Here is a 25,390-nt window from a genome sequence, read left to right as displayed (position 1 = left end):
TAATGAAAACAAACATTGGTTTTTCTACTGGCATTAGGTTAGGCTTAAATATTTTTATAGGAGTTCTAGCCAAATTCAAAATTTTGTCTCCCTTTTCCTGCCTCCCACAAAGTTGCACAATACTTGGGAAGAGATTTGGGACTGTTGATTGGGTCCCTCCTTGTCAGTAGTGACTTCATGTTGCAGCCTGCTTCCTTTTAGACTGCAGCTCTGATGGCTCAGCAGTTTTTATAATCTGATCAGCATCCTTTATGGTTTTTGAAGGTGCTTTACCTGATGTTTTTGTTGAGAGATGCCACAGTGTTCAGAATGGCTTGCAAGGCTCTGTTATACAGGTAAAGTGATCCTTATCAGATTTAATTGAAGCAGATACAGTACTTTTATTGAAGTGTTGTTTATAATATTAAATATTTGCAAGTGGGAAATTAAATTAATAATAGTTCCTTATGATAATTCTATCTGAATTACAGAAAAATAGTAATTGGAATAAATGGCTACCAGATTGATTTTATGTTCTCAAGAAGATTATAGGCAGATTTAAAATTAGAGTTAACAGCAGAAGGGGAAAAAGGTCAGAGAATGACAACAACCTTTAACATTACACTTGATTGAAGCCTAAAATATGTGTGACCTTTGTGATTTATTGTTTGTTCTTTTAATCTGGTCTTCCATATCTGGTGGTTTAGTGAAAAAAAAAAATTGGCATTTTTAGATGGTCTTTATGGCATCTGTCTATATAGTACCTAAGTAATTCGGCCTTTAATTTGTCACCATTAATTTTTTTGTGTGTTTTTATTAATCAGAATTTACATTCTTATGTTACATATGCTGTTTTGCTTCTGCTGCAAGTATATATACTGGTAAATCATTTTTTGCAGCTGTAGGTGTGTGTTAGCCCTGGTTTGTACATAAGTGCTTTATTCCCCACAGAACTTGGCCAGTCTTAAAGAATAATTAAATTCTTTGGAATCTGATAAACTAAATCAGTTCTTTGTCCTTCAGAAATTCAAAGAGCAAAGTTTTACAGTCACCTTTGTAGCATTATGAATGACAGTCTGATTCATAAAGTACAAAATCTATTTAATTTGTTTACTATAGTTTTTCAGAGTCAGGAGAAGGTCCTTACTGAAAGCACCTGTTTATTTGATTATCCTAGCGTATTCTTCAGGGCTGAAGAATCTTTGTAATCTAGTTTGCTGATTACTGTATGTATACACACACACACACACACACACACACACACACACACACACACACACACACACACACATATTTAATTTAATTCCAATGGCATTTAAAAGGGGTAAGAAACTGAAAGATCAAATCTTCTGCCTACCCATCCAATCTAAGACTATTAGAACTTCTGTTTGGCTCCTTTGGATAACTGGAAAATTTTATTAAAAGTTAGTCTTTTGGGAGGCTAGATACAGATGTCAGCCAATATTTCTTGAATTTATTAGTATGGGTAAGACTCATCATTGGTGCTTGTTAAAAATTTAAACTCTCAGATTCTACCTGAGTGGCTTGGGGAGTGACCCATAAATCTATTTTTTTAAAGCTTTTTTTTTTTTTAATACTGAGAAATCATACGTACAGAAATAGGCATGAAACAAATGTATAGCAAAACAGGTTAATAGAAAGCAAATGCCTTTGTAACCGCCACCCAGATCTAGAAATAAACACTGATAGCATCCCAGTAGCTCTCACAATCCTGATCTCCTCTCTCCCCACTAAAGGTAACGACTGTGCCGACTTTTTGACGATCACTTCCTTATGTTTTTGAGCTTCATGAAAATTAAATCTGACTATATGTATATTTTTGATTCAGCTTCTTTGACTAAGCACTGTGTATGAGATTTATCCATGTTGTTACATATCACTGTGGTTTGTTCATTTCCTTGCTGTAAAGTATTCCATTATATGATTGTACCACAATGATCCTATTTACTGTTGGTGGGCAATTGGATTATTTTTCTCTTTGACTGTTGTGAATAACATTACTATGTACATTGTTGTACACAATATGTATGCACGTTTACTGTCCTTTAACTTGAGTAAATATTGACAAGTGTTTTCCATAGCGCTTATTTCAGTTTACATTCTCAGTAACTGTGTGAACATTCTCATTGCTTCACATCCTTGAGTATTTGCCATTTTAATAAGTTCCATCCCCTTTTCTCATGTATATTGGCCAGTTCCTCCTTTTGTGAGATGGCATGTTCAAGTTTGTTTCCTATGTTTCTATTGGGTTATCTTTTTCTTATTGAAAAAGGAGGCTCTCTTTTAAAATGTATGTTGTGAATGTATTTTTAGGCTCTCTTTTAAAATACATGTTGTGAATGTATTTCCCCTATGGTGTGTTATGCCCTTCTCATATTGTGTCTTCTGATGAATAAGTCTTAAATTTTAATCAAGTTTATCATTCTCTTCCTTTTGTGGTTAATGCTTTTTGTGTCTTGTTTAAGAAATCTTTTCCTAAATACACACTCCTATATTATCTTCTAAAAGCTGTATCATTTCATCTTCCTTATTTAGGTCTCTATCTGGTATTGATTTTTGTCTCTGATGTGTGAGGGGGGACCAGGTTACCTATTTTAGTATGGATACCAAACTGTTGCAGCCCTCATTTCTGAGAAGACTGTTCTTTTCCTGCTTTGTTCGAAGTGGCACCTTTGTTCTAAATCAAGTGTATATGCATGGGTCTGTTTCTATTGTTTATGTCTATTCTTGTGCCAGTACCATACTATCTTATTTACTTTTTTATGGTATTTGAAGTCTCGGATAGGGTCCAGATCTCCAATAAAATAAAACTAACACTTCAGGAAAGGCTGATACAGGTGGTCCATGGCTTACATCCCTATGTAAGGAGTAGTAAGAAAGCTTCCACATGTCTGGTTTAAGCTTTACTGGCTTGTGTGTATAATTATAAAAACATATTTATGTAAATGTAACCATTTTGATACATGGTTGCACATATGATTTATTTACTTTTTCATGTTATATTTCCTAATCTTTGTGAATGTCAGTAATTTTAAAATTGTCCATTGACTGTGTGTAGTCTAATCCATTTTATATTTTTCTTTGCTGCTATTTTTAAACACAATTCTACAAATAAGGTAAAACTAAAAAAAAATTTTAATTGAACTATAGTTGATTTACCATATTGTTTTAGTTTCAGGTATACAGCAAAGTGATTCAGGGGTGTGTGTGCGCGCGCGTGCGCATGTGTGTGTGTGTATTCTTCAGATTCTTTTCCATTATAGGTTACTACAAGATACTAAATATAGTTCCCTGTGCTATACAGTAAATCCTTGTTGTTGATGTGTTTTACATAGTGAGATATATGTGTTAATTCCATACTCCTAATATATATGCCCCCACCCTCATTTTTCGCTTTGTAACCAACCATTGTTTGTTTTCTCTGTCTGTGAGTCTTTTTTGGTGGGGGGAGGTAATTAGGTTTATTTATTTTTTTTGATGGAGGTACTGGGGATTGAACCCAGGACCTCATGCATGCTAAGCATGTGCTCTGCCACTGAACTATACCTTCCCCCTGTGAATCTTTCTGTTTTGTAAATAAGTTCATTTGTATTATATTTTAGATTCCACTTAATAAGTGATACCATATAATATTTTTCTTTTTCTGACTTACTTGACTTAGTATGGTAATATATAGGTCCACCCGTGTTGCTACAAATGGTAGTATTTCACTCTTTTTTATGGCTGAGTAATATTTCATTGTGTGTGTGTGTGTATGTTTGTACACACCACATCTTCTTTATCCATTCACCTCTTGATGGACACTTAGGTTGATTCCATGTCTTGACTGTTGCAAATAGTGCTACTATGAACATTGGGGTGCATGTATCTTTTTGAATTAGAGTTTTTTGTCTTTTCCGGATATATGCCCAGGAGTGGGATTGCTGGATCGTATGGTAAGTCTGTTTTTAGTTTTTTAAGGAACCTCCATACTGTTTTCCATAGTGGCTGCACCAATTTACATTCCCACCAACAGTGTAGGAGGGTTTCCTTTTCTTCCACATCCTCTTCAGCATCTATTACTTGTAGCCTTTTGGATGATGGCCATTCTGACTGGTGTGAGGTGATACCTCATAGTTTTGATTTGCATTTCTCTAACAATAATGTTGTTGAGCATCTTTTCATGTGTCTTTTGGCTATTTGTTTGTCTGCTGTAAAATTTTAATTATAGAATCTAGATGATGGAGCTGAGGGTGTTTATGTACAATTTTTCAACTTTTCTGTAGTTTTGAAAATTTCCATAATAAAACATTAGAGAAATCTTCAACTAGAAACATGAGGGAATCACAGCAGGACAGTAGGAGGGGTGTGCTCACGATATAATTGGGCCCCATACCCCATGGGTGGGTGACTCACAAATTGGAGAATAATTAAATTGCAGAGGCCCTCCCACAGGAGTGCAAGTTCTGAGCCCCATATCAGGCTCCCCAGGGTTCCAGCATTGGGAGGAAGAGACCCCAGAATATACGGTTTTGAAGGCAAGAGGGGCTTAATTGCAGGAGCTCTATGGGACTGGGGAAAACAAAGACTTAATTCTCTTGGGAACTGCAGACAGAAACTCGTGTGTGCCGGGACCGAGAGCAGAGGCAGTGATTTTGTAGGAACCTAGCCCAGACCTGTCTGCTGGTTTTGGAGTCTCCTGGGAGGTGGGGAACTGCTGTGGCTCACCCTGGGAACATAAAAGCTGGTGGCGGACATTATGGGAGTGTTCATCTACATGAGCTTTCCTGGGGGCTGACATCTGGCTTGAGTCATTAGCTCCAAGACTTAGTCCCACCCAACAGCCTGTAGGCTTAAGGGCTGGGAAGCCTTAGGCCAAACAACATACTGTGTGGGAACACAGCCCCACTCATCAGCATACCTCCTGACCCTGCAGTTGCTTCTGGATATGCCCCTAGACACGGCCCTTCTCAGCAGAGGGCCAGGACCAAGCTCCAGCCAGTGGGCAGGTACTGAATCCTTCTGCCAGGAAACCTGTGTAAGCCTCTAGTTCAGCCTCACCCACCAAGGGGCAGATACCAGAAGTAAGAAAACAACAATCCCACAGCCTGTGGAAGGAATCATAAATACAGGTCAGACTCTATCCTGGGACCAGCTGGACCCTGGCTCTTGGGTGACAAGAGGGACGTAAACTGCTGGGATGCATAGAATGTCTCATACAGAGGGCCATTTCTCCAAGGTCGAGAAATGTAACTAACCTGCCTAAAAGTACAAATAGAAATTTAGACAAAATGAGGTGGCAGAGGAATATACTCCAGGCAAAGGCACAAGAAAAAAATCCCAGAAGAGATAAGTGATGAGGAGATAGGCAATCTACCTGAGAAAGAATTTAGAGTAATGATTGTGAAGATGATCAAAGAACTCAAGAGGAGAATAGATGCAGAGAGTGAAATTTTTAGCAAAGAGTTAGAAAATATAAAGAATGCCCAGAATTGAAGAATACAGTTACTAAAATGAATAATACACTGGAAGAAACCAAGAATAGAAGAAATGAGGCAGAAGAATGGATCAGTGAGCTAGAAGACAGATTAGTGGAAACCACTACCATAAAACAGAAAAAAGAATGAAAAGAAACAAGGATAATTTGAGACCCCAAGGATAACATGAAGCACACTAATATTCACATTATAGGGGTCCCAGAAAGAGAAGAGAGAAAGTACCTGAGAAAATATTTGAAGAGATTATAGCTGAAAACTTCCCTAACTTGGGAAAGAAAATAGTCACCCTAGTCCAGGAAGCACAGAGAGTCCCACACAGGATTAACCCAAAGAGGAACACATCAAGGCACGTAGTAATCAAATTGACAAAAATTAAAGATAAGGAGAAAATAATAAAATCAGCAAGAGAAAAGCAACAAATAACATACAAGGGAACTCCCATAAGATTATCAGCTGATTTCTCAGCAGAAACTCTGCAGGCCAGAGGGAGTGGCACAATATATTTAAAATGATGAAAGGGAAAATTTTACAACAAGGAATATTCTACCCAGCAAGACTCTTATTCAGATTTGATGGAGAAATTAAAAGCTTCACAGATAGATAAAAGCTAAAAGAATTCACCACCAAACCAGCTTTATAATAAATGTTCAAGAAACTTCTCTAGGTGAAACAGAAAAGGCCACAGCTAGACACAAGTAATTGTGAGGGGAGTACGGTATGAATACAAGGTATCCAAAAAGCGTTTGAAATTAAGATATCAGGAACTTAAAACAATCGTGTGTGTGTGTGTGTGTGTGTGTGTGTATGTGTGTGTGTGTGTGTGTAGTGTAACTCTGTAGTCATCAAAGCACAAGAGAAGAGAACAAAAAGAAGAAAGAGGGAAAAAAAAAACCTACAAAAACAAATCCAAATAACAAAATGGCAATAAAAACATACGATATCAATGTCTTATGTTTGATAATTACTTTAAATATAAATGGATTAAATGCTCCAAGCAAAAGACATAGACTGGCTGAATGGATATAGAAACAACACCTGTATGTATGCTGTCTACAAGAGACACAGTTCAGAGCTAGACACACATACAGGCTTAAAGTAGGGGGATGGAAAAAGATATTCCATGCAAATGGAAACCGAAAGAAAGCTGGAGTAGCAATACTTACATCAGATAAAATAGATTTTTAAATAAAGACTGATACAAGAGACAAGGATACTACATAATGCTTAAGGGATCAATCCAAGAAGAGGATATAACAATTTAAAATATATATGCACCCAACATAGAAGCACCTCAGTATATAAGGCAATTGTTAACAGACATAAAAGGGGAAATCAACTATAACACAGTAATAGTGGGGACCTTAACACCACACTTACATCAATGGAGAGAGAATCCAGACAGAAAATCAATAAGGAAATACAGGACCTAAATAACACATTAGACCAGATGGACTTAATTGATATCTATAGAACATTCCATCTGAAAACAACAGAAACAGAATACCATTCTCCTCAAGTGCACATGGAACATTCTCCAGAATCAACCATGTGCTGGCCCACAAAGCTAGCCTCAGCAAATTTAAGAAAATTGAAATCATACCAAGCATTTTTTCTGACCACAATGCTATAAGGTTAGAAATCAACTACAAGAAAAAAGCTTCAAAAACTGCAAACACGTGGAGGCTAAACAATATGCTACTAAACAACCAATGGATCATGGAAGAAGTCAAAGAGGAAATCAAAAAATACTTTGAGACAAATGAAAATGAAAACGCAGCAACAGAAAACCTCTGGGAAGCAGCAAAAGCAGTTCAAAGAAAGGAAGTTTATAGTGATACAAGCCTACCTCAGGAAACAAGAAAAAATGTCAAATAACCTAACCTTACTAGAGCAGCTGGAGAAAGAAGAACAAACAAACCTCAAAGTTAGTAGAAGAAAAGAAATCATAAAGATTAGAGCAGAAATAAATGAAATAGAGACTAATAAAAATAGAAAAGATCAATGAAACTAAAACCTAGTTCTTTGAAAAGATAAACAGGATTGATAAACCTTTAGTCAGACTCATCAAGGAAAAAAGGGAGAGGGCCCAAATTAATAAAATCAGAGAAGAAAAAGAAGTTACAACTGACACCACAGAAATACAAGAGATCGTAAGAGGCTACTATGAGCAACTCTACACCAACAAAATGGATAGCCAAGAAGAAATGGACTGTTTCTTAGAAAGGTACAATTTGCCAAGACTGCCCCATGAAGAAGTAGAAAATAGGAATAGATCAATTACTAGTACTGAAATCAGTAATTAAAAAATTCCCAAATGAAAGTCCAGGACTAGATGGCTTCACAGGCTAATTGTATCAAACATTTAAAGAAGAGTTAATACCTGTCCTCCTGAAACTATTCCAAAAAGTTGCAGAGGAAGGAACACTTCTGAACTCATTCCATGAGGCCACAATCATCCTGATACCAAAACCAGACAAAGATATCATACAAAAAAAAGAAAATTGTAGATCAACATCATTTATAAATATAGATGTAGAAATACTGAACAAAATACCAGCAGATTGACTCCCAACAAGGCACTAAAAGGATCATACAGCTTCAAGTGGGATTTATCTCAGAGATGCAAGGATTTTTCAGTATTTGCAAATCAATCAGTGCGATAACACCATGTTAACAAGTTGAAGAATAAAAACCATATGATCATCTCTAGAGATGCAGAATATGCTTTTGACAGAATTCAGCATCCATTTATGGTAAAACCTCTGCAGAAAGTGGGCACAGAGGGAACATAATGTAATGGAGGCCATATATGAAAAACCCACAGCTAACATCTTATTTAATGGTGAAAAGCTGAAAGCATTTCCTCTAAGATCAGGAACAAGACAGGGATGCCCACTTTCACCACTTTTATTCAACATAGTTTTAGAAGTCCTAGCCATAGCAATCAGAGAAGAAAAACAAATAAAAGGCATCTAAATTAGAAAAGAAGAAGTAAAACCGTCACTGTTTGCAGATGATGTGATACTGTACATAAAAAATCCCAAAGACACTAGCAGAAAACTACTAGAACTCATCAGTGAATTCAGTAAAGTTGCAGGATACAAAACTAATATACAGAAATGAGTTGCATTTCTATACACTAACAACAAAATAGTAGAAAAAGAAATGAAAGAAACAATCCCATTTACCATCACATCAAAAAGAATAAAATACCTAGGAATAAACCTACCAAAGGAGGCAAAGGACCTGTACCCTGAAAACTGTAAGACACTGATGAAAGAAATGAAGATGACGCAAACAGATGGAAAGATATACCGTGTTATTGGATCGGAAGAATCAATAGTTAAAATGGCCATACTACCCAAGGCAATCTACAGATTCAATGCAATCTCTATCAAACTACCAATGGCATTTTTCACAGAACTGGAACAAAAAAATGTTAAAATTTATATGGAAACACGAAAGACACCGAACAGCCAAAACAATCTTGAGAAAGAAGAACGGAGCTGGAGGAATCATGCTCCCTGGCTTCAGACTATACCACAAAGCTACCGTAATCGAAACAGTATAGTACTGGCACAAAAACAGACACATAGATCAATGGAATAGGAGAGAAAGTCCACACGCTTATGCTTAGTTAATCTATGACAAAGTCAAGAGTATACAATGGAGAAAAGATAGTCTCTTCAATAAGTGGTTCTGAGAAAACTAGACAGCTAACATGTAAAAGAATAAAAATTAGAATATTCTTTTAACACTGTATACAAAAGTAAATTCAAAATGGATTAAAGACATAAATGTAAGACAGGATACTATAAAACTCCTAGAGGAAAACATAGGCAGAACACTTTGATGTAAGTTGCAGCAATGTTTTTTTCAAATGAGCTCCTAGAATAATGGACATAATGGCTAAATAAACAGATAGGACCTAATTAAACTTAAAAGCTTTTGCTTGGCTAAGGATACCAACAACAAAACAAAAAGACAAACTACAGAATGAAAGAAAATATATGCAAATGATGCAACCAATAAGGGACTAATTTCTAAAATACAGCTTAATATTTTAAAAAAGCAACCCTATCAAAAAATGGGCAGAAGACCTGAATAGACATCTCTTCAAAGAAGACATTCAGATTGCCAATAGGCACATGAAAAGATGTTTGATATTGCTAATTGTTAGAGAAATGCAAATCAAACTACAGTGAGATTATCACCTCACACCAGTCAGAATGACCACCATTAAAAAGTGTACAAATAATAAATGCTGGAGAAGTTGTGCTGAAAGGAACCCTCCTACACTGTTGATGGGAATGTAAATCGGTGCAGCCACTATGGAGGATAGTATGGAGGTTCCTTTGAAAACTAAAAATAGACACCATGTGCTCCAATAATCCCATTCCTGGGCCTATATGTAGAGAAGAATATACTCTATTGACTATTAATGGACCTGGAGATCGTTATTCTAAGTGAAGTAAGCCATAAAGAGAAAGAAAAATACCATATGATATCGCTTATATGTGGAATCTAAAAAAAAAAAAAAAGACACGAGTAAATTTATTTATGAAACAGAAACAGGCTCACAGACACAGAAAACAAACTTATACTTACCAGGGGGTAAAGAGGGTGGGAAGGGATAAATTGGGAGTTTGAAATTTGCAGAAACTACTCTATATAAAATAAACAAGTTTATAATGTAAAGCACAGGGAACTATAATCAGTATGTTTTAGTAACCTATAATGAAAAAGAATATGAAAATGAATATATGTACATACATAGACGTAGGATGGAAACATTATGCTGTACACCAGAAATTGACACAGCATTGTAAACTGACTATACTTTAATAAAAAAAAAAGAATGAAAAAAATATTGGAAGAAATAATGCTTCAGAGAACACTTCATGATATGAAGTGGTAGTGGTTTTTTTTTTTTTTTATTTAGGATATATATTGTTAGATTTGATAGACTCTAGATAGAGTTGCACATGTGGAATTTCTGCGTCAAAGAGCATGCATACTTTTAGGGCTGTTCAAAACACAGTGCCAAGTTGATTTCCACAAGAGTTTTACTAATTGACCCTCTCACTGGCAACGTATTAGTGTCAGTTTCATAGCCTTTGTCATTATAGCATATTAGCATCAGCAGAAAGCTATACTAATTTTATCTTAATCCTTATTTTAAATTTGCATTGCTGGTTAGGTTATTTTTTTTTTGCTTATTTGATTATTTGTTAAGTATCTGTGTCCACCTATGTACTAGCATTTTAGTGATAATCTAATTTTTAAAAGGATGAGAAAAGTCCTCTGGAAGAATAAGTACATGACTAACAGTGACAATGAAAAAGAACAAAGAGGTGATGTAAGCCCTTTGAAAAGGTAAAACATGATACAAAGCTTTGTTAACAGACTGAGGGACTAAATAGTTGAGAATTAGAACTTTTTGAGAATTTGTTGTAAGATAGAGCAAAAGTAGCAAAAGCCAGAAATCACAGATTAAATGGTGACAAGAAGGATGTTGGATTTATAACTTTTCTTCACACCATTCAACCTACTATATCATCAGTGAATTACAGTTAGGTGTTAAAGGTAGAAATGAATGTTTCTTAATAGGTAACAAATTGTCTAAACTTAGAGAATGCAAATGTTAGGAAAATATACCAGATTTAACTTTTATAATGAAATAGCAGCTCATAACCAAGATTAAAAATATAATCACCAGATCATTGCAGCAAATATCAGAAAAAGATCTAATGTCTTAGTTGACGTTAAATCACTCTTTGGGGAAAGCCTCATTTTTTTTTTCTTCAAAAATCACTAAACATTTAACTTTCAACTCATCTGAAACTACTAGAAATAGATGGCTACACTCTTCTTTGTGCTGCTATATGGGATATTTCTCCCCAGCTTTTCCTGATTTCTGGAATGAAAATGATTAAATGATTTCAGTTAAATGTGAAAATGTTTTTAAGTACTTTCTTTGAAGGTTTTAGCATGAAAGCATTTAGCTAAGAATAGTCCATTTATGAAAACTAGCGTAATATTAGCAGTTAAATTTTTCTTTTTAATTAGAGGTTATGTGTGCCAAATGTAAGGATGGCTTTCTTTTGTCTAATTAAGCATTTGTGCAATTTGCTACTTGTGTGTTCGCCTAAGGGAGACCTGAAGATTGTTGAATGAATGGTAAATGGTGTTCATTTGGTTTCCTACAGAGAATCCTGAGAATATTAACTTTCATAGACCTTGTTTCTTGTGTTAGTTTCTGTTGGCACATTTACAGAGGCTCTTAATGAAACTAATGTAAATTTACTTTTTAAAAATGACGCTTATTCATAGGGTCAATGAATTATCAGAAAATGAACTCAAGTTGTATAACCACTACCTGGGTCCCTGCTCCTGTCCCTTCTCAATTTCCATATTCCCCCAAAGTAGCCACTATCTGACTTCAATTATTGCAGATTAGTGTTTTCTGTTACTGAATTTTTTTCCTTTGAAGATCAACTTTATTGAGATGTATTTTTCACAATAAAATTGTACCCATTTTATAAATGATGAACACATACACATGTATACCTGTTAACAACCGTGGCATTCAAGGTAGAGACTGTTTACATAATGCCACATGCTTCTTTAAAGTAAACTCTGCCCATCCCCACTGTTTCTGGCTTCAGGCAATCACTGATCTGCATTCTGTCATATACAGATGAATGTTACCTGTTTTAGAAAAATCTCATATAAATGGAATCTCATTGAGTAGTTTCTCTGTGCCTGGCTTTTGCTTGTTGTAATGTTTTTTGAGATTCAGTTTATTGCATGTGTCAGTTGTTAATGACTTTTATTAAAAAAATATGCTATATATATTCCATGGTAGGGATATTCGACACTTACAAGAAATTATCAGACTGGTTTCCAAAGTGGTTGAAACGTTTTACATTCCCACCAGCATTATTGTGAATGTTCTAGTTGCTTCACATCCTTACCAACGCTTGACTTCTAATTTTAAATGTTTTGGAAATATCTATATCTCATTGTGGGTTTAAGTTGCACTTTTGATAACTGGGTAAAAATGAGTCTGTTCTCTATGTTTTTATAAGTATTGATAGACACTGCGGTGCAGAATTTGCTAAGGAAAGTGTGTTACAGGCACAGTGAATGTGGTGGTCTGAATTTTAGTACCAAGCCTTTTCCTTTTGTAGTTTGAGAATATCCTCTGAATAGTAGCATGTGCTATTACTTCTGGCAAGGCGTACAGGGCCAGTCTTTTCCATACTACCCTAGATGGGTACTGTTGTTGGGCCAGTAGTCAGTTTTTTCCCCCTTCCAGGCTTGGAATAGGTCATTATTCCTCCAAGTGAGTGCCATGTGAAGTTGTTGGCTACACACACACAACATACATAGAGTATGTATGTTTAAGGGATTTCTTCTGTGAAAAATAATTTCTTTAGAAAATTAGCTGTAGAACTTAGCACATGTTCTCCTGATTGTATTATTAATATAGTGTAAATGTGGCAGTTTTCAGCATGTTTTGTGATCATTTAGTATGAAAAATTTTATAGCTAATTTCTTTCTTTGATTGCAGTGCCCATACATCTCCCATCAGCATCTTACCAGCCTCTGCGGAGTAAGTAGTATAACTTAGAGAAGATATTGAAAGATTAAAAAAAAAAATCACTTAACTGGAAGTTAAAATCATGTATTTATTGTGCTTACTTTAGAGGAAGGATTGTACATAAAGCAGTGAAACTAGTTAGTATTTTATGTACTGCAATAGGAACCAGTGAAGAAGGAATGTATTGCACTAATATATGAAATAAAGGTGAACTTTTTTCAGGTGATTTTTTTTTTGTTTGTTCTTCTGAAATGATTGAAAAATATCAATAGATATTTTTTATGAAGTTTTCTTTAAGAAGTAGACGTCACATAAAAAATATGGACAGTACTCTTGAAGTTTCTTTTATTTAGCTGAGTGCCGGTAAATTATTTTGCTTTATAAATATAGCTTTAAAACATCTATTTAAGGGAGGAGGATATAGCTCAAGTGGTAGAGTGCATGCTTAGCATGCACAAGGTGCTGGATTCAATCCCCCATACCTCCTCTAAAAATAAATAAATAAACCTGATTACCTCCTTACCATCCCCAAAGTTTTATTTTTAATTAAAAAATGTCTAGTTAAATGGCTTTATATATAGTAGTGAGGAATGAATTACTGGGACAAGTGATTATTTCTAACTCAGTAGTAATGGTAACATTGTAATTGATTTATGTAATATCTATTGGGCAAATCATTTTAAAATTTAAGTCAATATCATGTATTCTTTTTATATATTTCTTTTACTACTCTAGTCTGTTTATTTAAATACCATAATATTTTTTAATTGATTGTGGGTTTTAAAGTTTGTGTTTATGTGACCAAATACCCAGATAGGGTGACTGCTTCTCACTAAAATGTGTTCTGTTTTGTAGCATTTTAGAAAGAACAATTAGAGCAGCTGTGGAACAGCACCTTTTTGATCTGCAGAGCAGCATAGATCATGATCTTAAGAATTTACAACAACAGAGTCTGGTGTGTAATAATGAAGCAGGAAGTGTTAATTGTGATGGGAAAGGATCTAATAACCAGTAAGAAACTTTTAAAATATTTTACTTTTATTTATTGTTATGAAATTGCCTTTTTATTGTATTTTTCTTAAATAATGGGTTCTTATCTTACCTGAGGATTTCTGAAAGTCAGTGTGAAAAGTGAATTTGTACATATGTGCGTATAAATTGTATATACTTCTTAATATTGAAAACCTCATAAATATTCCATTAAGGTAGTAGACATTAAGTCCAGCACACCCAGGTTTTCCTCCCTGAACACCAGATGAAATAGTGGGTTTACCTTTAGGGACTATGTTGTATGAAAAATAACTTAAGAAAAGCTAGGCCTATACTTTCTGCTACAGATGTTCACACCATGAGAGACGTACAGTGATCTAAACAAATAGATTATAGGGACAGCAGATTGACATCACTCCTAGTGCATATGGTCGTTGAGTGAAGTGAATAGAATCATCTTTTGCTATTTAACTTGTTATCCCATGCCACCAGCCTTTGCCTTTCCTACATGCTGTTTTTTTAGGTTAGCTAGTAATAGTTGAATTTATGTAAGTTAAAAGTACCTCTGTGTACTGTATGGTGTGTCATATTACTTCACTCTTCATCTGACTTGTTATGTTTAAATGACAAAATCTTCATTTCCTTTTTGATTACCTCAGCCCTGCACTCTAAGATATGTAGGTGCCTTTCCCTGAGACCACAGTGCAATGATTTCCTAGTTTGCATTTGTCAGTTTTTGTTTGGGGACAGATCTGCAGAACAGCATAGTTCATGATCTTAAGAAAGCTGTGCCCAAATTTGGAGAATTCATAGGAGGGCCCAAAAAGTAGATGATTGGGTAGTTGTTATTTTTGTTAGGAATTAGGTTTTTAAAAGTCCAAATATGTTAAGTATACTAGACTAACTATTAAGTATGAAATGAAACTGAAAAATTAATGGATATGAAAACCAATGGTTGAAGTATGTTTATTTTAGGAATACCATATTGTACAACTGTAGGTGTGCCATGTAGTCTGTGTGAATGGCATCACCAGCCTATGCAGCTCTATGTGATGGTCTGTGGGCTTTGAAGACACGATTAAAACTAATACAAGTGGATCTATAGGGAGTACTTGGGTTGAATATGAAGGAAAGAAGTGTCTAAAAGGTGAAAATAGTCGGAAAATGGATATAATATATGCAGATTCCTTGGAGTTTGCCCTTAGCTTAGCTAGAGATCCTGAAAACTTGTGCCCATGCTCTGACAGTATTCTGTAAATAACTCGTGTTCTCATTGGTAGTGGTATTGTCTTTGGAAATAAAAACCTGCAGTGTTTTACATATTCTAAATTACATAAGATGAAAAAAATCTGCAGTAGAAACCTGTTCCTGTTATACCTGATGAGGTGTTGGATGCTATGGTGCATAGTGTTAGACTTGTATTTTAATCAGCAAACAGGTCATTATTATGATTTAGAGTGTGTATTCGTAAAGGAAATCATTATTTTGGCACACAAATTATTTTTAAGGCCATTTATTTGGTTTTGAAAATTTTTGAAGGGAACAAACAAGGTAGATTCCTTACAATATAAGTTAGTGTAATATAATATATAGTATAACATAATAAAGTGTAAGTTGGCAAGATAAAGGAAGTGGGTTTTTATGAAAAGAGCACATTTTCTTTGACAAGTAAAAGTTTCATATTGTTACCGATATTTATTTATTTTAAAGGCATTACATATTCACCATGTGGCCTGATCTGACTTTTTAATCTTCATTACTAGGATTGATATTGCTGCTGATATTATTAATGCCAGTGAAAGTAACAGAGACTGTTCAGAACCTGTGGCTAGCCCTAATTTAGATAATGAAGTTATGCAGCAAGATTTTGTATTTGAAGATGAAGAAAATAACCAGGTAAGAAATTCAAAGGCTTGAAAAAAATCTGTATTAGGTGTACTAGATGTGCAGCTTTGATTCCTTCATGAATTCCTCTGATACCAGAAGCCATAGTTCACTGTCTTTGCTGATACATGTTTGTCTTGATTATAAGTCCACAAAACATGCATTCTCTTAGTAAAGGTCAGGAACCATGATTAGGTGGGGAAGTACATATAAAACACCTTATTTTAAAATACTTTTCTGGAAGGAGGCAAATTACGATGTCAGCTGAGGTGGTTGGTGGTATTACGGTTGAATTTTGTTCTTTTTAAAAGCCCTGCATTTCCCAGAATTTTTCCAAAGAACATAGGATCTTTTCATAATTATAGAAAACCCATAAACATCATTTAAAAAGTAAATTATTTTCACTGTCATAGTTGTTTGTAGTAATATTATTTTTAAAATAACTCATTTTAATAAGTGTACAAAGTAGCATTTTTCTAAGACATGTTTCAGAGTTTAGTTACGTTAACACTTTTTCAAATAAGATTCTTAATAAATGACATTTTCTTCATGTTTTCATTCTAAATCATAAGCTAATGTATGTATAATAAGGAATTTAGAGATTTGTATTCTGGCTTTGCAGTATGACTTTGACCAAGTTACCCAACTTCTCTTGAGTTACTCTTTGTTTTTTTATAGATAAGTGGGGGAGGGGTAATATCTATGTTAGAGGATTATTATAAATATTAAAGAAGTAAAAATATAAAATTACTTTATAACCTGGAAAACGTTTCACAGAAGTTGAGCTGCTGCTGTTACTTTTACTGGACTTGTATATTACTTGTGTATTAATATTCTTACTTATACAGTTATATTAGATTAATCCCTTTTCATCTATTCATGGTTATTGCTTCTGTAGTTTTCTCCTTGATTTTTCCTGCATTATCAGTTTCTGCATATCTGCTGAATCATTCTCATCAGTGGGGTCAGTCCAATCAGTAACTTTTGCTGTTATTTTTCCCATGTTTAGGAAAAAGCCCTCTCTTGACCCTTCATCCCACTGTAGCTACCACTCTTTCTCTGCTTTCCTTTATAGTGAAATTACTTGAATGGATTGTCTGTGTCTGTTTTAATTCCTCTCCTCACATTGTATCTTGAATCCACTCCAGGCAACTTTTTACCCTTACCATTCCTCTGAAACTGCTCTTGCCAGTCACCAGTGATGTTTGTTACACATTTTACTTGACCTAAGAGCACAATTTGATTCAATATATTACGCCTACTACCTTGATACACTTTCTTCTCTTAGCTTTCAGGATATCTTACTCTGGGGTTTTTTCCTCCTTGACTGGCTATACCCTATCCCTTTGCTGATTGCTTTTCATGTTCTGAACCTCTGAACTTTGGAATGGTCCAGGGCCCAGTTCTCAGATCACTTATTTTCATTAACTCCTTTGGTAATCTCATTTAATCTCATGGTTTTAAATACCATCTGTATGCTAAAGGCTTCCTGTCCAGATCTCCTCTTGTACTTCAGATTCTTTTACGTAGCTATTCTGCTCAACATTTCCACTTGAATGTCTTATACACATCTTAGTATCTTATGAACACTTTATAAACATCTTAACGTGCACCAAACTGTTCTTGAAATCTTGTGGACACATCTGCTCTTCCTCTTGTCTTTAAAATCTTAGTAAAGGGAAGTTTTTCCTTCCATATGCATAGATCAGAAGCTTTGGATTGGTTGCTTTCTCACTGCACATCCAGTCTGTTACTGGATGTGTTAGTTGTACCTTGAACGTTTATACAGAGTCTGACCACCTTTTACTGTTTCCATTGCCACCATGCAGGTGCAAGCCAGCATTATTTCACCTAGATTAATATAGCCTCCTGACTGATCTTATCTTTTCCTCCCTATAGCAGCCAGAGTGATCTTTTCAAAATGAAAATTTTATGTCAAGTCTCATCTCAGAAATTTCCAGTGCCATCCAGGTATAAAAATACAGCAATAGGCAGTATGGAAGCATGGACTGATAAGACAATTATGACTAAGACAGTTCAATCTTAAGGTGCTGTATGGATTGTTGTTTGCCCAGATATTCCCATGGCTTGTTTCCTCATCTGATCCTGCAGATCGTTCCTCAATTTTAGTTCTCAGTGAGGCCATATCTCCTCATCACTCTGTATATATTAGTAGGCTCTCCCACTGACCTCCCCCCTTCCAGTCCCTGAACTTTTTGTCTTTCTTCCCTGCCAGCTGCGCCCACTCCCATAGTTCTATCACCATTGCACATATCTGTTAAATTGTTAGTTTATTTTTGTTTCCCATCATTAGACTTATAAACTTAATGAGGGCTGAGATTTTCATCTGTTTTGTTTATTGTTATGTATTTTGTTCTGTAGATTTTTAAAATATAATTTTTAAATATTTGTCTTTTGAAGAGATAGTTTCAGATAGTTAAGAAGTTATAAAAGGATAGTTAGGAAATTCATCCCTTCCATCCCTAATTAATTAATCCATATTAGTTTATCCTCACCATAATGGCATGTGATAAAACTGTAAAGAAAATAGGCATATTCTAAAAACTGCTGCAGTGAATAGCCTTGTGCATACACCATTTCACCTTGTGTAAACCTATCTTAGGATAAATTTATAGAAATAGAATTTTGGGTCATAAAGTATATGCATTTGTTATTTTATTATGTATTGCCAAACGGCCCTCTGCTAAACCATTTTACACTATCAACTAGCAATGTGCCCTCACCAGTAGCAGATTTTTTTTTTTTTTTACAACGTGGTAAATGAAACTTGTAAATTGTAATTTTCATTAATATTTCTATAGAAGTATTAAGAGCCATTTCTACTTCCAGTTGTCTATATCCTTTGCACATTTTTCTATGTTACCATTTTTCTTTTTTCTTTTTTACATTTTAGATTTTATGTCATTATTAGAAAGACCTTCTCTATTATGAAATTATAAACTAATTTTATTCTTCTTCTTTTAAAATATCCTATGGTTTAATTTCCCACATTTAAATATTTGGCCCATTTGGAATTTTACATTGTGTAAGGTATGAAGAATGGATTTAATTCTTTTCCTAGATGTTTACCTAGTTTTTCCAATTTATGAAATAATCTATCCTTTTCCTACTGGTTTGAAATACCACCTTTATTATGAACTAAATGCTTGTATCAGTTTGGGTGTGCTTCTCATTCATTCATCAGCATTGAATGAGAGTTCCTCTTGCTCCACATTCTTGCCAGTGTTTGGTGGTGTTAGTTTTTGGCCATTCTAATAGTTGTGTAGTTATTGTTGTTTTAATTTGCAGTTCTCTCATGACATAAAATGTTGAGCATCTTTTCATTTGCATATTTGCTGTCTGTATATCTTTGGTGATTTCAGGTATTTTGTCTATTTTTTTGACCGGGTTGTTTTTTGTTTGTTTGTTTTTTTGATCGGGTTGTTTTCTGTTGAGTTTTAAGAGTTCTTTTTAGACGTTAAGTAAGTCTTTTTTTATCAGATATGAAATATCAGGTCTTTTGCAAATTAGTATTTTTTTCAGTGTTCTGTTGGACTGTGTAGAAAATATTTAGGATTTTTGTACTAATATGATGAGATTGATCTCTAAATTTTTAAAATAGGTACAACAAACTATGGTGATTTACACTATTTTGGAGTTGGAAACTATCGGCAAATCAGTAGCCTGATTAGAATTCATGTCAAAATACCTAATCAATTTCAGGATTAGCAGGCCTTCAATAGTGGTACCCTGACAAATTTGCAATTATTTATGTCTTCTAGACAGTGAGAAACTACTGACATGTAAGTACCTCTTTTCAGAAGTGGAGGCCTGGGAAACTATAGCAGACAGCTAAGAGGAGGAAATGGCTATCAATTTGACTTGTACTGTTATGAGACTCCATCCTTTTCTTTTCCTTGTCTTTTTCTTTGTTTGAAAAAACATATACCCAGAACCTCTGGCAGGAAACAACCACTTAACGTGTTTTTTTTTTTTAATCCCAATCTCTCTCTTTTTAAAATGTTTAAAAATTGAGATGTAGTTGACATATTACGTTAGATTCAAGTGTATAACATTTGATATATGTATACATTTGAAATGATCACAAGTCTAGTTAATATCCATTACCACACAGTTTAAAATTTGGGGGAGGAGATGAGACTTTTAAGATCTCTCTTAGCAACTTTCAAATATATAATATAGTATTGTATACAAATACACAAACCCTACGAGTTTTCTTTTTTTTAAGGTATGACATGTAAGTGAGATCATATAGTATTTGTTCTTCTCTGTCTGACTTATTTCACTTAGCATAGTGCCTTCAGGTTCCATCCATGTTGCTGCAAATGGCAGGATTTTATTCTTTTAAAAGGCTGAATAATATTACATTATGTGTATATGTATATGTACACGTTTTCTTTATCCATTTGTCTCTTCATGGACACTTCAGTTGTTTTCATATTGGCTTTTGTAAATAATGCTGCAGTGAACATGAGGGTGCACCTATATTTTTGAGTTAGCATTTTCCTTTCCTTCACATGAATACCCAGAAGTGAAATTGTCAGTAATCATATGGTAGTTCTATTTTTAATTTTGTGAAAAACCTCCATACTGTGTTCCATAGTGGCACCAATTTATATTTTCAGCAATTTACAATTCCACCCTAGTACACTAAGATTCCCTTTTTCCCCACATCCTCACCAGTACTTGTTATGCCTTGTCTTTTTGATGATAGTCATCCTAACAGGTATAAGTGATGTCTCATTGTGGTTTTGATTTGCATTTTCCTGATGGTTAGTGATTTTGAGTGCCTTTTCATGTACCTGTTGGTTATCTGTACATCCTCTTTGGGAAAATATCTATTTAGATTTTGCTAATCAAATTTCTAAAAAGATTGTCCATTTTTTAATTGTGTTACTTATTTTTTGCTGTTAAATTTTATGAGTTCTTTTTATATTTTGGATATTAACTCCTTAATGAGATAACATGATTTGCAAATACTTTCTCCCATTCTGTAGGTTGCCTTTTCATTTTGTTGATGGTTCCTCTGCTCAGGAAACCTTATCAGTTTTGACCTGAGTTAATTAACTCAGTGGAAGACATTGGACTAGAATGAAGTATTTTTTTTTAACATTTTTTGTATTGAGTTATAGTCATTTTACAATGTTGTGTCAAATTCCAATGTAGAGCACAATTTTTCAGTTATACATGAAAATACATATATTCATTGTCACATTTTTTTTGCTGTGTAGATTGAAGTATTTTTAATATACTTTTATATAACCTTAAAAAATTGTGAATCACTGTTATACATCTGAAACTTATATAATACTGTGCATAAATTGTACCTTAATAAAAAATTTTTTAACACCTTTGTAGTCCAACTGATGGAAAAATATGAGTTGGCAGCCCATTCAAATGGAAAAGCTGTTATTAATCACAATTTTTTTTCTACTTAAGACATAGCAGAATTTTACACCATGTGTTTTTATGTCGAACTGAAAAATAAAATCAGGTTGAGGACTGCAGTTTTATCTTTCTGGGTGTAATCTGAATATTTAGATTCTAAAGTTTTATAGCTTTATTTCTGCCATCTGGTGGTTGTAAATGTTGTAAAAAATATATATATATACTACTTAGCAAGGGTTTGCAAATGAAATGTGCAGAAAGGAGTTGGGGATATTTAGCCTATCTAAAAGAAGTAGTTAGTATACTTGAGAAAAACTAGGTGTGTAGAAATGGGAAGATTCAGGACTCAGCTGTGTGGAAACAGCAGTTATGGATGGCTAAGGAATGGGTGGATACCAAAGAAATTAATGGACATGGCCTGGCAGTAAACCCTGACACCTACTAAGACACTCATGGTATGATTGTGCTGCATCTGCTGCTCACACAAATACTGCCGCTTCCATCACCACCCACAAAGCTCTCTAGCTTACCTGAATTGAGACTAGAGTGCCTTAGACTCCCTTTTTGGAGGACCCTGATGTTTGTGTAGAAGGAAGGGGAGAAAGTATGGGCTGTTTTGTCAGCTGATATTGTAGGGGGAAAAATAGGCTGTTCTTTACCTGTGTACAAAGGATTGAATATTTTATCTAGAATGAATTCTGAGGAAGTAAAATTTCTTTAAGTGATGAAGCATATTTACTATTATGTATTTCCCTGAGTGTGAAATTGAAGTCTGGCCATATTCTAACTTGACTCAAATAACTTTTGTTTTTCTTTGTCCTCGGGTAGCATATAGGGCACAATTCTGCACCTGACTCTGAATTTCATCTGCCTTCTCCACTGCTTGGACTGCTCTGTTGCTGTCACTGCATCTTTTTTATATTGCCGCCAATCACCTTTTTTTTTTTTTACCCCGAGGTGCATAAAGGACTTTATTTATGTTTTTTTAATTGAAGTATAGTTGATTTACAATGTTGTGTTAGTTTCTGGTGTACAGCATAGTGATTCAGTTTATATTTATATATATATATATATATTTATATATATATATATTCTTTTTCATTATAGGTTATTATAAATTATTGAATGTATTTCCCTTTTCTATACAGAAGGACCTTGTTTATCTGCTCTGTATTTAGTAGTTTGCATCTGCTAATCCCCAGCTCCCAATTTATCCTCTTCCCGCCCCTCCCGCTTTCCCTTTTGTTAACCATAAGTTTGTTTTCTGTGTCTGTGGGTCTCTTTCTGTTTTGTATTAAACAAAATTTTGCTTTGTCATTTTTCTAGATTCCACATATAAGTGATATCATATGATATTTGTCTTCTCTCTAAGGATTTTATTTAAATAAATATGTGTTTCTGGTTGTAAATACTCATTATTATAAAGATACTGCCTCCCTGATTGATTTATTGCACAAAAATCTGCTCAAAATGCCAGTGAGATTTTTTTAACTTGAAAAAGTTAAATTAAATCAAGAGATCTTTTTTAAAAGAAAAAAAGAACTTTAACTGCCAAATATTAAATCATATTAGTTTTAGAGGTTCCTTTTGACAAAAAGTACCATAAACAAAACTGAAAAAGAAGTGGCAAATGAGGAAAATTATTTGCCAGATGAAGAATTAATATAATTTCATATCCTCATACACAGATTTTGCTAGTCAAATTTCTAAAAAGATTAACACCCAGTTAGAATATATATTTACTCAAAAAAAAAACAACCCTTGAATTCCTACTGTTGTTCCAGGCTAGGTGCCAAGAATATGGTAGTGAACAAAACATACAAAAAAAGTTGCCTAACATGAAAAAGCAGATCATAAAAAAGAGAGGAAAAAATGAATAATACACCTATGAAAGCATGTTTATCCTCCCTCCAATCACTTTTTTGTTTACTACTTTTCACTATTTGTTTAGGAATTAGGTTGCCTGCATTCGGCTGGAGGGTATGTGGGTATTAATTGTATCAGTCTTCATGCTTTGTTTCAATTATTTCATAGTAAAAAGAATTATAGGTTAAGTAACAGTTGGTGATGTAGTGATATGCTTTTATAATAGAATTTTGTAATTTTTCTTGTAAGCTGTTTCTTCTGATTCTCTTACAATAACTAAGATAGGCAAGTAAATGATTGTTACTCTTATTTTTCATGAAGAGGAAAGAGTTGGGACTTGAATTTGGTTCTTTGAGTGAAACACTGAGGCTCATTTTTGTTTTAATTGAAGTATAGTTAGTTTACAATGCTGTGTTAATTTCTGGAGTATAGCACAGTGATTCAGTTATATGTATATGTAACTGAATATATATATATATATATATATAAATAACTGTATGTATATACATATACACACATATATGCATTTAATATTCTTTTTCACTAAAGGCTATTACAAGATATTGAATATGGTTCCCTGTGCTATACTGTAGGACATTGTCATTTATCTATTTTATATATAGTAATTAGTTTCTGCAAATCCTGAACTCCCAATTTATCCCTCCACCTACCCTTTCCCCCTTGGTAACTGTAAGTTTGTTTTCTATGTCTATGAGTCTGTTTCTGTTTCATAAATAAGTTCATTTGTGTCATTTTTTTAGATGCCACATGTAAGTGATATCATATGGTATTTTTCTTTGTCTTTCTGGTTTGCTTCACTTAGTATGACAACCTCCAGGTCTGTCCATGTTGCTACAGATGGCATTATTCTTTTTTATGGCTGAGTAGTATTCCATTGTATATATACACCACATCTTCTTTATCCAGTCATCTGTCAATGGACATTTAGGTTGCTTCCATGTCTTGGCTATTGTAAAAGTGCTGCTATGAACATTGGGCTGTGTGTACCTTTTCCAATTAGAGTTTCTGGATATATGCCCAGGAGTGAGACTGCTGATCATAATTGTCTATTTTTAGTTTATTGGGTTTTTTTTTTTTAAGTGGAGTTACTGGGGATTGAAACCAGGACCTCGGGCATGCTAAGCATGTGCTTTACCACTGAGCTATTTCCCTTCCCCTATTTTTAGTTTTTTGAGTAATCTCCATACTGTTTGCCATAATTGCTATACCGAACTACATTCCCACCAACGGTGTAAAAGGGTTCCCTTTTCTCTAAACCCTCTCCAGCATTTATCATTTGTGGACTTTTTTTTACATATATTTATTTTTATTTTATTTATCATTTAAAAATTTTTCTTCCTTAATGGAGGCATTTGGGATTGAACCCAGGACTTTGTCGAGGCCAAGCACATGCTCTACCACTGAGCTATACCCCCCACCCTGTTTGTGGACTTTTTAATGTTGGCCTTTCTGACAGGTGTGAGGTGATGCCTCATTGTAGTTTTGATTTGCATTTCTCTGATAATTAGCAATATTGAGCATTTTTTCATGAGCCTTTTGGCCATTTGTATGTCTTCACTGGAGAAATGTTTGTTTAGGTCTTCTGCCCACTTTTTGATTGTTTTTTGTTGTTACTGAGTTGTATGAGCTGTTCGTGTATTCTGGAAATTAAGCCCTTGTTAGTCACATCATTTGCAAATATTTTCTGCCATTCCATAGGTTGTCTTTTTGTTTTGCTTTTTAGTTTCCTTTGCTGTGCAAAAGCTTGTAAGTTTAACCAGGTCCCATTTGTTTATTTTTGCTTTTATTTCTATTGCCTTGTTAGACTGCTCTAGGAAAACATTGCTAAGATTATGTCAGAGACTGTTTTGTCTGTATTTCTTCTAGGAGGTTTATAGTGTCTTGTAAGTCTTTAGGGCATTTTGAGTTTATTTTTGTGTATGGTATGAGGGAGTGTTCTAAGTTTCATTTTAAATATTGGATCTGTGTAATGGTTATTTTGTGTGCTCAGAAACCTTCATATTTAAGAATGTAAATCTTTGTTCTAGAGCATAAAGGTTGCTGAAGTCTGATTTCTAGGTCAGTGATTCTCACACTTTGGACCTGAGGACCTGACCTCTCTATACTTTTAAAAATTATGGAGGATCCCCAAAAGCTT

The 25,390-nt window shown here is 34.3% G+C and overlaps 1 protein-coding gene across 15 annotated transcripts in view; it reads left to right on the top strand.

The window, feature by feature from the left end:
- The window catches only part of FAM13B (family with sequence similarity 13 member B), a 100,864-nt gene that overhangs the window by 44,679 nt on the left and 30,795 nt on the right, over positions 1 to 25,390 (top strand). For all 15 annotated transcript variants that reach the window (XR_010380369.1, XR_010380370.1, XM_010981891.3 and 12 more), the window contains 3 exons: positions 13,054 to 13,095; positions 13,939 to 14,094; positions 15,837 to 15,969. Coding sequence is in view for 13 of the 15 variants with exons in the window: in XM_010981891.3 (XP_010980193.1) it covers positions 13,054 to 13,095; positions 13,939 to 14,094; positions 15,837 to 15,969 (331 nt within the window). In the remaining 2 variants the exon portion in view is untranslated. The remainder of the gene's footprint in view (positions 1 to 13,053; positions 13,096 to 13,938; positions 14,095 to 15,836; positions 15,970 to 25,390) is intronic.

Source organism: Camelus dromedarius, chromosome 3 (genome assembly GCF_036321535.1).
Source record: "Camelus dromedarius isolate mCamDro1 chromosome 3, mCamDro1.pat, whole genome shotgun sequence".
NCBI lineage: Eukaryota > Metazoa > Chordata > Mammalia > Artiodactyla > Camelidae > Camelus > Camelus dromedarius.
This window is presented reverse-complemented; position numbering and strand designations above follow the sequence as displayed.